General features: G+C 36.7%; 1 protein-coding gene across 9 annotated transcripts in view; it reads left to right on the top strand.

The window, feature by feature from the left end:
• Positions 1 to 16,296, top strand: part of mark3b (MAP/microtubule affinity-regulating kinase 3b) — a 71,887-nt gene that overhangs the window by 19,423 nt on the left and 36,168 nt on the right. For 5 of the 9 annotated variants that reach the window (XM_081379243.1, XM_081379240.1, XM_081379242.1 and 2 more), the window contains exon 4: positions 11,920 to 11,968. In XM_081379243.1, coding sequence (XP_081235369.1) covers positions 11,920 to 11,968 — 49 coding nt within the window. Of the gene's footprint in view, positions 1 to 3,098; positions 3,130 to 11,108; positions 11,179 to 11,919; positions 11,969 to 16,296 lie in introns of those variants that run through there. The other 4 variants (XR_014031122.1, XM_081379246.1, XM_081379245.1 and 1 more) reach the window with 2 other exon arrangements.

Here is a 16,296-nt window from a genome sequence, read left to right on the forward strand (position 1 = left end):
CATCCAGAAAGCAATGCATCTGTGCAGGTCCATTTGTTACTTGTCTGACTAATTATGTCTGGATTTGCCCTGAGATTTTGTAACATCTGGATTGGTTGTTATTCCTGTCCTCCTTCGGTTATCAACTGAAAATATGAATAAAGAAGCAAGATCACGTCAATTACTTTTTAAAGATGTAAAATGCACAAATGTGGTAGTTAAAATCCTCAAGCACAAAGGCAGGACTTTTTGGGTCGCTCCGCTAGCCAGACATGCAAATCTTCAAGTTGCTTCTTTGTTCTTTTTTATCTCAAGTTTTGCCAACTGGACTTCCATAATGGACTTCACATTTCCTGTTTTTATTCCATCAGCCAGATTTGACTTTTTATTGTGAATTTCTCTGGTGTGCCTTCCTCTAACAGCAGCACTTAGAAATTGTATTTAAGCAATTCTCACTGCATTTTTTTAAAAAACAAATCAGATCCAAAAGAATGAAGTACACAGGAAAGCTCGGGAAATAAGAGTCTTTGTGCTGCATGGTTTAAGTATCAGATATTAATAGCACAGTACTGTGTGATTTCCATATACAAGGGTACATGTTGAATTTTACCATTATATTTTTCCTATTTTTAGGACCATTTTCTTTGTAACATTTTCATCTTATAATTAAGTAAATTTTCCTCCAAAACTTTACCTTACTGTAATTTAACGCCATACCAGCTAAACCAATATAAAAAAGTGAAAAATTTAAGACATAAAACAACATATATAATAATAATAATAATAATAAACAATAATAAAGTAAAAAAATAAATTAAAAAAAATACAAAAAGGGTTTAAAAAATTATAAAAAATCTAGTCTCGTTTCATCAAATCTTTTCATAAGAATTGACTGAAAAGTCAATTGTAGAGTCCTAAAGGCTTCAAGACATAACAGTCCATGAAATATGTGTAAATAACGGTAAAATTGCACAATCACATACATTCACACATCCAGAGCATATGTTGCTGCATGATCCATACTGTAAGCTCCTATCTTAGAAATAACTACAAATTTCTCTCCCGCCCATATGCATTGCATGCATGTAATGTCTTATGTTGTTAACTTCTAATGTGGTTTTAAAAAATGAATGAATCTAATCTAAATAGTAAGCATCATAGACAGTAACTCAAATGCGTGCGAGCAAGTGGAGTTCCAGGAAACACGACCTGTGCACTGTAAGGTCTGGCTGGCATCTAATAAAAAATTTCCACTGAGTGAGAGGCAGATATGAAGAAAATATTCCATCCTCGACACACAAACTGAACAAAAACAAATAGAGGATGAACAGATAATAGAGAAGAAGAGCGCTTTCAGCCCATCTGGGTGGTGTTGCACCGAATAGGATGCAATGTGACTGACCCCTGCATAATCCTGACACCTTTGCCCCTTTTCGCTTCAAACGAGGGTAGACCTGATGATTAAACCAATGAATGCTTTAAATGCATTCAGGGCATCCCGGTGTGTGTGTGTGTGTGTAGCTCTGAAAGAGCGTCCTAATGTGACTTCAACATATCCCTTACTGACTCATGGGATTAAACTTTTGGTTATTTGGGATTAAATTTATGCAAAAATTTCTGTGAAACAAGCATCTAAGCAATTTTTTTTTAAAATTATAGACAATCAGCCATTATGTACACACAAGGATGCATTCAATTGGTCAAAAAGTGACCGTAAACATTCATAATGTTACTAAAGATTTCTATTTCAAAGAAAAGCTGTTCTTTTAAACTGTATATTCATCAAAGAATAATGAAAATGCAACACAGTAGTGTACATATTTAAGAGATTCATAATTATTTAAAGAATTATTATTACTAGTAAATAATTACTAGTACCTGTAGTTCAACTGGCTCTACTAGAACCACTTATAGTATTTTTTTAACCCAGAATGTTGGCAAATAGGTCATTATCTTGAAGCTTTAGTTACGGTATTCGAGGATAGTTTGCAGAAGCGTTGTGAATAGATTCATATTCTGCATGAGATTAGATTTAATTCCCCAGAATTAAACAGTTGATAATTCGCGCCTTCGTTTTTACCAAGGTTGTGCGAGGGGAAAACACGTTCTCGTTTGATTCAGACAGGATTACCACAAAGTTTGTCTGGGAAACTCAAATTTACCTAATTCCGTCATGGCAAGTGAGCTGTGTCCAATTGGAGCTAAAGCTATGTCACATTGTTAACCGAAATTGTGGCTTTCCTCAATTGATTGACACATTTGAACTCTTTCAAAGTCATTTTATACTGTACATTGTTATAAAACTATGCTTGGGCGTACAGTTTTTCTTTGAAATGTGCCTTTCATTTCAGCTTGGACGTTTAGTGTCTTTGATATTTGTTTAGATTCAGGTTGTTGTTTCGGCTGGTATTTAGTCTATCTTTTGGTTATTTCCGTCTTGTCTCGTGTGTGCGTCTGGCACAGTGAATGACTTGTGAACAGTTGGCTGTGATCAAAGCTGATTCTCCAGCAACTCAACATCCAAACCTAGAAGCTCTCCATAGTTTTGAACAAAGGAACATCTAAATATTTAGATCTTGAAGTTTCTATTTTGAGTCCCTGAAGTTTTTTTTTTATCATTCTAGCATGTCTGCATTTGCTGTCATAATAACCGCCTAATGTAATTATTCACCTTTCTCTGTCTAATACGCTCTTTGTTGTTAAAAAAGTGAGATAGAGAGAGAGCGAGATTGTGACAGCTACAAAAAACTTTTGTGCCTTCTCAGAGAACAAATTTAGACTTGTCATTTTATTTAGTGGTGTGCTAAGGCAGGAATCATTGTTAACAATGACAGCAAACCCCTAAACCTAAATATTAAAGGGACAGAAAAAAATGACAATTCTGTCATTTACTCATCCTCATGTTGTTACAAGCGTGAAAAGAGAAAAGTGGAGGATTGTACTGGTCACTCACTGCATCATTAAAGTGGTTCATAATCATGCAATGGCTTTGTGTGGGAAACCTGAGAGTCTTCTCCTCAAATGTTATGTATTTTTTTAAGCTTGAATGCCTCAGTTCCATTTATTTCTCATAAAAGAGCAACCAGTTCAGTTTAAAATTCTTGTTTTGTGTTCCACAGAGGGGAAACAAGTCACATACAGTACATGAGGGTGAGTAAGACCCTGTTTCCACCCGGTATTAAAAGGTTAGTTCACCCAAAAATTAAAATACTGTCATAATTTACTCACCCTCATGTTGTTTCAAACCTGTATGAAATTCTTTCTTCTGCTGAACACAAAAGAAGATATTCTGAAGAATGTCGGTTACCAAACAGTTGATGTGCCCCATTGACTTCCATAGTATTTATTTTTCCAACGGTAGTGTATGTACTAAAAAAAAAGTACATTAGCAACCGCAAAACAATGTCCTGGCAACCGCTCAGAACAAGCACCTCTCACATTACCTTAAGAAAAATATACAATGTAATTATTGCATCTTTTTCTTTTATGGCTCTTTTCGTGCTTTCTAAAAGACCCTAAAACAGGCACTTAATGAAGCGCTAAAATGTAATCAGGAATACGCCATGATAACCAAGCCCGCATTCTGTTTTTGCCGCCAAGCATTCTAACTCTTTTCATGAGCCATTTGGGAGCATTTCATGTTCTCAGAAGTGGAGCGGTATCTGCTGTTTGCATGCACCTTAAACGGGGAAATGAGCCATGGAGGAAGTTAAAGACACAAACACGTTAACATACTGGCGAGGAAAAGTGGGCTCTTGTCCAATTAGGCCAGCCGAGAGATTCCTCTGAGCGAATCTTCTAATGTTCAGTAATTGTGTTCATTCACCCTTTAGTGCGTCCAAACTTGTTTTATATGACTTTTTCAGTGCCCCCCCCCCCCCCCCCCCCCTGAAAAAGTGGGAAGCTCTTTATAACTTGCCCCAATAACCTGGATGATGGCAGCCTGGAGTTGTCAAAGGAGGAAAAGAAAATTAAGTCTTTTTGGAAATAAATATCACCCTGGCGATTGAGTGAGCGCTTAAAGCTGCCTCATATCCTTCATCTGTGGATTATTTTCTCTACCTAAACATGTCTGTGTGTCCCACTTTCACATTATCCTTTTCTAAAATGTCCAAAAGTCATCCGAATTAGGTGGACAATGTTTTCCCTTCTGCCCGAGAAGGAACTAAATGAGCTTTTGAGATCTGAATGTTGACTAAAGTGGGAAATATAGTTTGAGTCATATGTTTGTGTGTTATGTAGCACGTGTATTGAGCTTGACTTCCTGTTGTGGTTTTTGGTTTAGGGCCATTATCTTTGATAGATCATAAAGTCAAAGAGAGATGATTCCTTTTATTAAAGTAAGCAAAGTTGGGTTTTATGTATTGTTTATCTTGAAGAGGTTTCAAAAATGCAAGGCATGAAATGGCCCTTTTAATATTGTGTGTTTGTTCTTGTGTAGAGTTGCATAATGAGTTATTGTACGTTATCTGTCCATTAGTTTAATAGGTTCTGACACTTTACTCTTGAATCGTTCTCTATGTAGTCAGTGTGTGTACATGTACAGTATTGTTGAGATTTTTGACTAACACATGGATTTGTTGTGGCGTGAGGGGAACTAAAATAGTGTTTCAAATGTTTGTTAAAATTTTGCTTTATTTACCAGTATTTTACATTATTTCATTATTGAAAATGACTTTATTTGGGCTGTCACGATTCTTCGATTAAATTGAGAGTACTCGATTTAAATGGCAGCGCAGCAAAATACCTGAAATGGTGCATTCCACTGGCGAGAATCCATGAATTGCATTGTTTTCTAAGGATGCACGATATATTAAAAACCATTTAAAAACTATATTGTGAATTCACAAAGGCTGAGATTCAGATAGATAGATTTAATCAGATTTGTAAGGTAAATCTTTTATAAACCTACACCAACACAGGAGAATACATCAATATGTTTCTAAAGATGCAAACTGTTAATCACGATTTCAAAATAAAAGTTTAACCCCTCACTCTGAGTTATTATTACTCATATTTTGATGTCCACATATTCTTGTTCAAGAAATTACAGTGGCTGTAGCATTTCTAACTTAAGTAGCCAAAGTATTAAAGATTAAGTAAACATTTAAATTAAATGTCGTTTGGCCAATATTAAACAAGGATTTGATCTGCTGTAAAGCGTAACAACAGACAGTTGGCACCCTCTTCAGGCATTTGTTTATACATAAGATAATTGTTGCCATTATGTATTTTAAGTGTTGTTCTATAAACTATATGATTACTTTCTTTTGATGCTTTATTTGAACCAAATTGTATTGCCTCATTGTTATAATGTATTTTAAATCATTTTAAAGGATTAGGTCATTGCTCTTTAGATTTTTATTACCACAAAAAGTATCCGATTACTCGACTGTCAAAGTAATCGATCGATTACTAAAATAATTGTTAGTGACAGCCGTAGACTTTATAAAATGACTTAAATTACTTTTTTAAACCGTTTAACTGATAGTATTAATTGGTCAAAATTCTTGCTGTCAGTTAACCAGTTGATTATGAGCATCCCTGTGAACCGCTCATCGATATTACCGCAGCAGCTTGTGTATTTGTGCTGGTAAAAACTGTGTGTGTGCAGCGTGGACAGCCCTTCTCTTTCTAGGTCAGTACAAATGAGTACATCTCTGTGAGGGAGTTCCTGTTTATGAGATGTGCTGAGAGAGGAGGGGAGTGTGGGGTGATTGTTGAGGGACCGCTGAAGTGTTTCCTGTTTCTCCACTGCTATCCAGAGTGGCCAGCGTGCGATTGGTGTTTGTACAGTGGTGGGCGGGGCTATTTTACTAACCTCAGGAAATTAGCTTGCATTTTTGCTTTTCCTTCACAGGCCCATCTTCACGGCTTCCAAATTTTTAAATGATAGTGTATATGTATTTTTATTTATTTGTATTTTTTGTAACCTCAAATTGTTTTCTGGAGAAACCTACCTGGCTAAAAATAGCTTATTTTTGCAAGCTCATATCTCATTATTTTAGATGTTTACCAGTGACTGGTTCTTTGTGGGAACTAAAAGCATGAATTGGGCTTGTAATTGTTCCTGTCTGCCGTCTTTGAAGTCACAGCTTTAGTATCGCGCACGTTCCATCAGCCAATCACACGTTGTCATAATATAACTTTCTGCATCTCCAGAGCGATTAGTCACGTGGCATTTACGGCTCAGGTGATTAATTACTTTAAGTACTTTAGTTGCTCTTATGGTTGGAAAATTCCTCACGGATATTATTTGATAACTAATTGCACTAGTGTATTCTATTGAAAGGCCTACATTTAATTCTCAAAACCTGATTATGCAAATCTGTTTGGCTTTTAAGCGAATAGAACAGCGCCGACAAAAACCTCTTCCTGTCACTTCAGAAGCTCTGAGTAGAGATGAGCTGTTTTCTGTGGTTTCCCAAACTAGCCTGTGTGTGCTTATAAAACTCGACATACATCTGTGGCCCTTTTCATTGGTTCTTATTGTTCGTAATTTAACATGCACTGTAAACTTTTGTTTTCAAAGTTGTAAAGTAGAAAATACTATTTCACTTTCTCAAACTTGTTAATAAAACCAAGATTATCAGAGTACATTTGACAAGAAAATGCTATTTCAGTCTTTCTCAATTGCATACTTAATGCAATGTAATAATTTGTTATAATTTACTAGCAAAAGCAGTGAAAATCCTGCACCAAATTTATTCAGTGTACTGAGTGAAACAGGATATTCATTGAGGAAAAAAAATGTAGGGAGGGAATTGATTGGATCTTGAAAAATGGGCCAAACCTGAATGAGTTAAGTCTTTTGGTTATGGTTACATTTTGGTTACTCCTGAGATTCCTACATGGCATCAACCAATGATCCAAGTCATTTAACCTACCAACCTGACTCATTCTGCCTCCTCATGACTGTGTCTGATGAATCGACAACATTCATGCAGCTTTATCTTGTTGTTTTTTTCCCAGGCGTAGAACCAATGGCAAAAGCAGAGGGTCTTCAATGATTGCAAAGAGGAGCGTCATCACTTTGTGAAACTAGTGAATTATTCAGCAAGGGCTGTTGTTTTTTTTCCCACAGAACACCATTGAGAGTATTCAGTGTGAGAAACAGGAAGTAGCTGCCACTTCAGGGCATGTGAAAACCACACGTTTTAGAGATGCGCATATGGACAAAAGTGCATGTGCTGGAATTGTGCTTTAATGGCACAATAACGAACATGTGCACGGTAACGCACATGCATGGGAGCGCTTATCAAAAATATTGCGCTGGTTGCTTGTAGGATGTGTTACAGACAAGATTGCATCTATTTACAAAAGTGCATGTTTCGTAGAGAAAGCTTTTCTCTGCAGGCAGTCTCAGTGCAGCTTCACACCTACACACTGTACACACCCAACATCAAGCACTTGATGTTGAAGAGCATGGCATCTGCAACAGGAGGACATTCAGTCCATCTAGAATTTGATGAAGTAGACGGGTAGGTTATCTCCTTCATCTCATTCCAAACCTACTGGTCATTTTTCCCCTTATGATTATAATTTATGACTGGAGCTGTCAAGCTTCAAAAAGGATGCATAATAGAAGCCTGTAGATTCTGAAGTCATCAACAAATCATTCTTCGGTCACACTTTAGATTAGGGTCCAATTCTCACTATAACTACAACTTTTGTCTAAATAAACTCCTAATTACTGCTTATTAATAGTTAGGAAGGTAGTTGTTTAGTTTAGGTATTGGGTAGGATTAAAGACTATAGAATATGGTAATGCAGAATAAGGAATTAATATACTGTAATATGCTCGCTAATAATAAGCATCTAGTTAATAGTGAGAATTGGACCCTAAACTAAAGTGTTACGCATTCTTCTAGTCTTATCTAATTGATATAAACACTTTATTTAACCATTATTTTATTAAGTTTTAAGTTTTATAATACGTTAAAATTTAAGTAATTATTTATTGAAAACAAACCGCTCTTCTAGTCTGATCTGATTGATAATACACATACACTTTTAATTATTATTTTATTATTTTGGGTTTTTATTACAGTGTTTTATTATTTGCACAAGTTTTTTATTAAAAACAAATTGCTCTATTTTGATCAAATTGATACTACACATGCTACATTGTATTTATTTATTTATTAAGTGTTATTGTATTAAGTTTTATTATTTTCACAAGTTAAAATTTAGATGATTATTCACTGAGAATTTTTTTTTTCTCAAGTTTGATATAATTGATACTACACATACACTACATTCTATTTAATTTATTTAACAATTATTATTGTTTTATTATTATTTTCATAAGTTGAAATTTAAGGGTTAGGGTTTGTGACAAACTTTGATTATGTTTTGTATCTTATTGTAATCTCTACTTATATTTGTGTGTTTAAGTAGATCATAATAACATATACTAAAATAATTTTATAAGTAATTATTTATTTATTTATTTAAGAGTATAGTTTAAACTAATTCGGTTGCATGATCCAAACGTTTTGACTCATTTTGCAGGATTTCAAAAAATAGTGCTGTGAATCATTTTTAATTATCAGTTCATTTTTATTGTAAGTTAATGATTCTTATGTCATATTTTTCTCCTATAACGCCTAAATGTGTCATCAATGAGTGTTTGTTTTACACTCCCAGCCAGCAATGTGCTGTGTTGACATCTAAACAGGAAGCTCTGGGTGGCCGTCCACAGTTTGTCATTCCCATGTCTGATGATGACTCATCACTTACATATGGTGATGTTAAACAGCTGATGTTCCACCTCTAGACGCTCGACATGCCCATCTCCGTCTGGATGGCTTCCGCTCATTAGCGGAGACCTCGCTCTCTTTAATTAGCGTTCTGTAATGTGTGGCTGCGGGCTGAAACGACTTCTGCGCGCTCTTTTCTAGACCATGTGCTTCCAGCATCTCGCTCTCTGAGAGGAAAAGCCCCAGACCGTGGTCTGTGTAATCTGTTTTGCCAGTTTAAACACCATCAGCCTGTTATCAGGGCCCGATTATCACGGAACCACCGGGGAGTGTTTTTATGCTTTGGTAGAATCAGTGTTTCTTACAAAATTCTGCATTTATAATAAATGTAAATGTATAATATAATTGATATAATAAAATAAAATATTATTTTTGTGCGCACATTTTTTGGTTTTGTTGCTGCTTTAATGTTTTTAAAGATTTAGTTTTTATTAATGTAATTGAATATTTCAATATTGTCATATAAACAACCAGTCAGTTTTATACTGTTCACAAATCTTAAATGCACAAATTAATTCTTGTTTTATTTTGAGTCAGACAAATTTGAACAGAAACTAATGAGTTTGTAAATCTTTATGGCTGGAATAGTTCACCCCCCAAAAAATCAAAAAATTATCCCATAATTTACTCACCCTTAAGCCATCTTAGGTGTATGTGACTATCTTCTTTCAGCCGAACACAATCGGAGAATAACATTAAACATTTCCTGGCCCTTCCCAGCTTTATAATGACATTGAATAGAGCTAGAGTTTTTGAAGCTACAAAAAGCGCATCCATCCATCCATCCATCCATCCATCCATCCAAGTAATCCATCCATCCATCCATCCATCCAAGTAATCCATCCATCCATCCATCCATCCATCCATCCAAGTAATCCATCCATCCATCCATCCATCCATCCAAGTAATCCATCCATCCAAGTAATCCATCCATCCATCCATCCAAGTAATCCATCCATCCATCCATCCATCCAAGTAATCCATCCATCCATCCAAGTAATCCATCCATCCATCCATCCATCCAAGTAATCCATCCATCCATCCATCCATCCAAGTAATCCATCCATCCATCCATCCATCCAAGTAATCCATCCATCCATCCATCCATCCAAGTAATCCATCCATCCATCCAAGTAATCCATCCATCCATCCAAGTAATCCATCCATCCATCCATCCAAGTAATCCATCCATCCATCCATCCATCCATCCAAGTAATCCATCCATCCATCCATCCAAGTAATCCATCCATCCATCCATCCATCCAAGTAATCCATCCATCCATCCATCCATCCATCCATCCAAGTAATCCATCCATCCATCCATCCATCCATCCATCCATCCATCCATCCATCCATCCATCCATCCATCCATCCATCCATCCATCCATCCATCCATCCATCCATCCATCCATCCATCCATCCATCCATCCATCCATCCATCCATCCATCCATCCATCCATCCATCCATCCATCCAAGTAATCCATCCATCCATCCATCCAAGTAATCCATCCATCCATCCATCCAAGTAATCCATCCATCCATCCATCCATCCAAGTAATCCATCCATCCATCCAGCCATACGACTTCAGTGGGTTAATAAAGGCCTTCTGAAGCGAAGCGATGGTATTCATCTGGCTGATTCAAACCAATAACTCACAAACTCATGGTTCATTTCAACATCCGGCACATGAATTGTAACACTAAATTTTCTTTATGGCTGTTTTGAAATGGCGAAGACATTGTAATGCGTTACAGATGAGTTATGCTGCCTGCCTTTACTTTTTTTTGTCTCATCACATTCAGTGAAGCCTGCATATTTGGGTAAAATATTATTTCTTTTGCTATGGCGCTGTAAATTCAGCAGCAGCAAATAAAGCGGAGCTATCTGTGTGGAGAATAAACTGCACACAATGGCTGTACGGACAGATTGTGTTACCGCTTTTCATGTTTAAAGTCACAGGCTGTGTATACTGCTAAATTTAGTCTTTTACACTCTAGCCTGTTGAAATGAGATGCCATCATTTAGATCTGGCGCGCCTGGGGCGGCTACTGTACTACAGCTCTAGGGTTCATCGGCCACATACGTCCACTTTGATGTCTGCTCAGTTTATTCTACAGTGCCTGACCGTGTCCACATGTTCTGATGTGTGAGAAAGCATGTTTAAAGTGTTTGTACTAGTGCTTTAGTATAGATTGCTTGGGTTTAGTACATTGCTGGCTGACTAAGGGCTTAATTAGCCCTGCACTCAGAGGCTCGTATTGATTTTTGCTAGTTTCTTCTTGTGCAGTGACTACTGACTATTGAACTCTGCAAAATGGACACAAAACATTTTGTACCTATCACTCTTTCTCATGCTTTTAGTGTTTTTGTATGTGACCGAACGCGTCAGAGTGACGTACGTACTGGACCATTGAAAATTGATGCATGTTTTGAGGGTGAGAGTCTGGAGACTGGAGTGAACAGATAGGTGGTGAGAGAGAAAGATAGAACAGGAATAGAAATACAATTCTCAATCAATTCTGAATGGTGCACAAGCCTTGCCGCTCAGGGAGCCTCAACAAACTCCCAAAGTGGCCTCAAGATGGCTTAAAATAGGACAAAACAAGCATTAAAATAAGTTAAAACAGCTTAAAATCAAGATATTACTTAGTATTTGATTATTTTTATAACAACAAAAAATATTTTTATTGGATAGGCCTTCAAATATTGTTGTGGAAAATTGAATGGGAATGGTATAGGTGAGAATATAAAACAGTTATATTGTGAAATGTCACATGATCCTTCAGAAATCATTTGTCTGATTTGGTTCTCAAGAAAGTTTTGCTTAATATTTTTGTGGAAACACTGTAACATGTTTTTCAAGATTCTCTGATGAATAGAAAGCTCAAAATAACACCATTTATTTGAAATAGATAATAAACTGTTATATTATAAAATATAAATAAATATCTAATTAATTAATAAAATATTTTCTGACACTTTTGATCATTTTAATGCATGTTTGCTAAATGAAAGTATTAATTTCTTTAAAAAAAATCTTGATTCTTGAAAAATTGAAAGATATTATACATCGCCCTAGAATTGTGACTGAGTTTTGCACACCACTTATGTTTTCATCAGTAAATGTAAATACCCAGCTCATCCTCTAATTGTTCTTATTCTGCCTTCTTTCGCAGCTCTTCAGGGAAGTAAGAATAATGAAGATTCTAAATCATCCAAATATTGGTAAGTTGTCCTACAGTAATGTGTTTTTAGAAGCTCTCTGTGGAGATGTTTGGGAATGCGGCACACAAAGCGGACTGTAGTGGAGGCCTCTCTAATCCCCTGTGCAGGAACTCCCTCTGCTTTTCCCAGAGCCGCCATACCGCTCCTATTCAGACGGCCCGACCGGCTCCTCCCGGCAGCACAAAAGCACTCCTGTATGCCTCTGTGTGTTCCATTGTTGAGCATCCATCATCTGACGGCCTGCACATGCCTCCCCCCCCCCCCCTCCTGTCTCATGATGTCATCTCTGTGTGGCCCCTCTCTCGCCCCAATACCTTTATCGGCCCTCAGCGACCCCCATCTGCCATTCCCGGACATGAGCAGGTGTTTGTGTCGAATCGTGAGAGACCCTTGTTTCCTATTATAATATATTTAGTTTTAGTTCTGAATACTCACTGGTCAGCGATGACATGAAACTTAAGCGTAAGGGACTGAATCATATAGGACCAACAGTTTGGGGGCCGGTAAGAATACAGTAAGAAATTAATATTTTTATTCAGCAAGGATGCATTAAATTAATAAAAAATTATGTTACAAGACAATTAAATTTCAAATAAATGCTGTTCTTTTGAGCTTTCTATTCAGGAAAGATTGCTGAATGCAGTCACGGTTTCCACAAAATATTAAGCACCACAACCGTTTTCAGCATTGATGATAATAGGAAATGTTTCTTGAGCATCAAATCATCATATTTAAATGATTTCTGAAGGATCACGTGACACTGAAGACTGGAGTAATGAAGCTGAAGATTCAGCTTTATCAACGCTGGAATAAATTACGTCTTAAAATATATTAAAATAGAAAAGTTATTTTATTTCACAATATTACTGTTTTATGATATTAATTGCTTTTGTGAGCATAAGAGACTGAAAGAAAACATCTTACCGACCCCAAACATTTGAACGATGTGTATAAATACTCATTTATACTGTGTGACAAAAATAGTAAGTGTGATATTATAAAGACGTTGTTAAATTAAATATGCAAAGTGGCTTTTCTTTTGCCACTATATTTTATACAAATCAAAATATGATCTAAAAAAAATTGACTTTTATTCCATTAATGGCATAACTTTTATTTACTTAGAATTAGAAATAATTTTGTTGCAAAACTGTTTGCAGATCAGAATAATTGCAGCACCCCATTTGAAAACCCCTGTTCTAGAGCAGGAATTTGCTTAATTATAAAACAGTGACCACATGATATATATTCCTGATAACATATAAAAGGGAATATATGTAAATATTTACAAAAATAAATAAATTGCTTTGTAAATTTCAGGTCAGAGTTCAGGTCAGGTATTGCATTGGACAACAAACCCGATATAGTCACGGCGAAGTTCTTTTTCGTTCTTCACTTAGGGGTAAAACGAATTTCAAAATAATTGTATTCATCCGTGCCGAAGTACCCTGGTAATCCAGAGTTCTCGCGAGAGCACAAGTTGAATTTGCTCAGTGAGTTACTCTGGTGTCGAGTAATAATGCTCATTAAATATGCCCCTCTATCTGAGCTGCACCAATCACATGGGGTTATCTGATATAGGCGGGCCACAGGCGAGATGATGACAGCGCTGCAACGTCAAAGTCATTAGTAAAGATTGCAAGATGGCTATGGATGAACACCAGTTGTTTGAAATGGCTTTGGCCGCTACAATGAACGAGTTAGACTTTTTATCTAAAAGAGGAACAGAAGACGGCGCTCGAATCGTTCCTTTGCAAGAAGGGCGTTTTTGCTGTTTTGCCTACCGGATACGGTAAGAGTCTAATCTACCAGTTAGCTCCGCTGGAAGCTAAGCGATAACTTGTTGTGATTGGTCGTAGTGTTATCCAATTGCGTGCAGTGAGATTTTCAAACGCATGCTTGGTGCCGCCCCTCGAGCTGTACGATTTTCATTAGTCGACGCCAGACCATTAATCTTTTAGATTTAGGTCTGGATTTCCAGGCTAGTGCCGAGGCACAACCCACGTAAAGTTGATAATTCCGCGAATAACTGCAATTGCAGATTCTGAACATAGATGGCGACAAAAAGGAAAAACTACGGATTGCAGCTTTAAAATCAAGCAGCTTTTCCGTATTTATCATGAAAAATAGTATCTCTTTTCATCAGAAGTACAACTTAATTTTCGACTATAAATCTGCTCTCCAGCGTGTTCATGTTTTCACTCGTAGACGTCTGACCTCAATGGAGAAATTAACCGGAAAATATTTCCACGTGACAGAAGGCGGAACTATTACATAATCGTTACGGACCAATGGTAGTACCATGGAGTTTACCAGCCGAAATGAACTTTTCCAGAAAGTTTGCTTTGCAAGCTGTTTCGAACTCGCAAAACGAACACCAAATGAACTTCTTTTCTGCCTGATTTTGTTCAAAACCAGCTAGTTCTTTGATTCAGTTTGAAGAGTATCAGGGCCTTTAGTATACCTTGCGTTTACAGTTATGGATTTGCAGGAGCTCTTCTTTCGCTTTGACTTCACAAAACATACAAATCGCTGTTTTAGATCATGTTTGATTGATTTAAAAATCTATTGAGATTTCAAAATCTATCGTGTTTGTGAGAATGGAAGAACTTTGTTTGGCAACACATTCGATGAGATCTATCTCAAAAAGCAGTATTTAACTAAATATTTATTTCAGATAGTTTCTTTCAACCACTTCACTGAAACAAACCGTCCAAAGGACCTGATCTGCTAAAATGAATCCGATTCCCAGCGCGATTGTTTTCAGGATGTCTGTACTGTGTTCGTTTGTGTTGCGTTATGCGTGTCTGTTCCATTGTCAGTGACATAATGCATGTTTCACTTATGAATGACTGAGCCAGTGAAAGCGTTTGATGCATCGTCGTGAACATAAAGTGTTTCCAGCGAGTTGGAGGGAAGGTAATTGTTAACTCCCAGCGACGGCCCACGCACTTCCTAACCTTTTCTTCATTCAGATTTTACCTCTGTCAGCCTCCTCACGTAACCTCTGTCTCTCAAAGACAGCCTTTCTCCTCACTCGCCCCCTTATTTGATTTCACCGAATGTAGAGCATCTTTCCAGGAATTGGGAAAAGCAGGGGTCGTCATGACAACGCTTGCTTCCGCTTCCACATGCGATGCCCTTTGTAATAATCTGCTGCACAGACTGTGACGGCACATGCTCGGGCATCGACGACTCCTGCCTGTCCTTGGGCTGTCGAGAGCGAGGCGTCTGGTCACACGGTATCACTGCCCCGGAGATGACCTACTTTTTTTCCTGTTCTCGCAAATGAGGGAAAAAGGCGGAGTGGCTTGCCAGAAGAGGATGTGGGTGGCGTTGATGTGGCTCTGGTTGTGTCAAACGCGGAGCCTGGCACAATCAGGGCAGAGATAAATGAAAGGACTCGCCCTTGTGTTGTTCCCAACCTGCATGATGTTATTTTTGGTCAGTTGAAAAATGTCTGTAGACACTAGACACTGAAGAATTATGTAGTTCTTGTAATCATGTCTGTCAAGCTCCAAAAAAAAACTCCCATAAAAGTTTACCAGACTACTTTTTCCACTATATTAGGTCTATTAGATAGCTTTTTGAGAGAAAAGTTTGAAATTAAAATATTTATTCACTGATATTCACTAATGTGCTTACTCACGGCAACAGTACAAACTTTTTCAGCAGCCTTAGTTTCAGATGTATTTTTCCATTTGTTTTTCCCATAAGGAAAAGCTGAATTTTCAGCATCATTACTCCAGTCTTCAGTGTCACATGATCCTTCAGAAATCATTCTAATATGATGATTTGCTGCTTAAGAAAATGTAGTATTATTATCAATGTTGAAAATAGTTGTGTACATTTTTTTTTTCAGGATTCTTTGATGAATAGGTAGTTCAAAATAAAAGCATTTATTTTAAATGGAATCTTTTGTAACATTATAAATGTCTTTACTGTCACTTGCAGAATAAAAGTATTAATAATACTTCAATTTCTTTCCAAAAAAAAAAAACAATTCTTACTGACCCCAAAACTTTTGAACGGTAGTGTATAATGTTACAAAAGCTTTCTATTTCAGATGAAGGCTGTTCTTTCTATTCATCAAAGAATCCTGAAAAAAAGTAAAAAAAAAATCAAGTACATAACTATTTTCAACATTAATAATAATAAAATTAAATAATGTTTCTTGAGCAGCAAATCAGCATATCAGAATGATTTCTGAAGGATCATGTGACACTGAAGACTGGAGTAATGATGCTGAAAATTCAGCTTCATGAATTACATTTGAAAATATTTTCAAACCGAAACCAGTTATTTAAAAAATGTAGTAATATTTCACA

This window comes from Scardinius erythrophthalmus, assembly GCF_964197995.2.
Source record: "Scardinius erythrophthalmus genome assembly, chromosome: 11".
In the NCBI taxonomy this organism is placed as follows: domain Eukaryota; kingdom Metazoa; phylum Chordata; class Actinopteri; order Cypriniformes; family Leuciscidae; genus Scardinius; species Scardinius erythrophthalmus.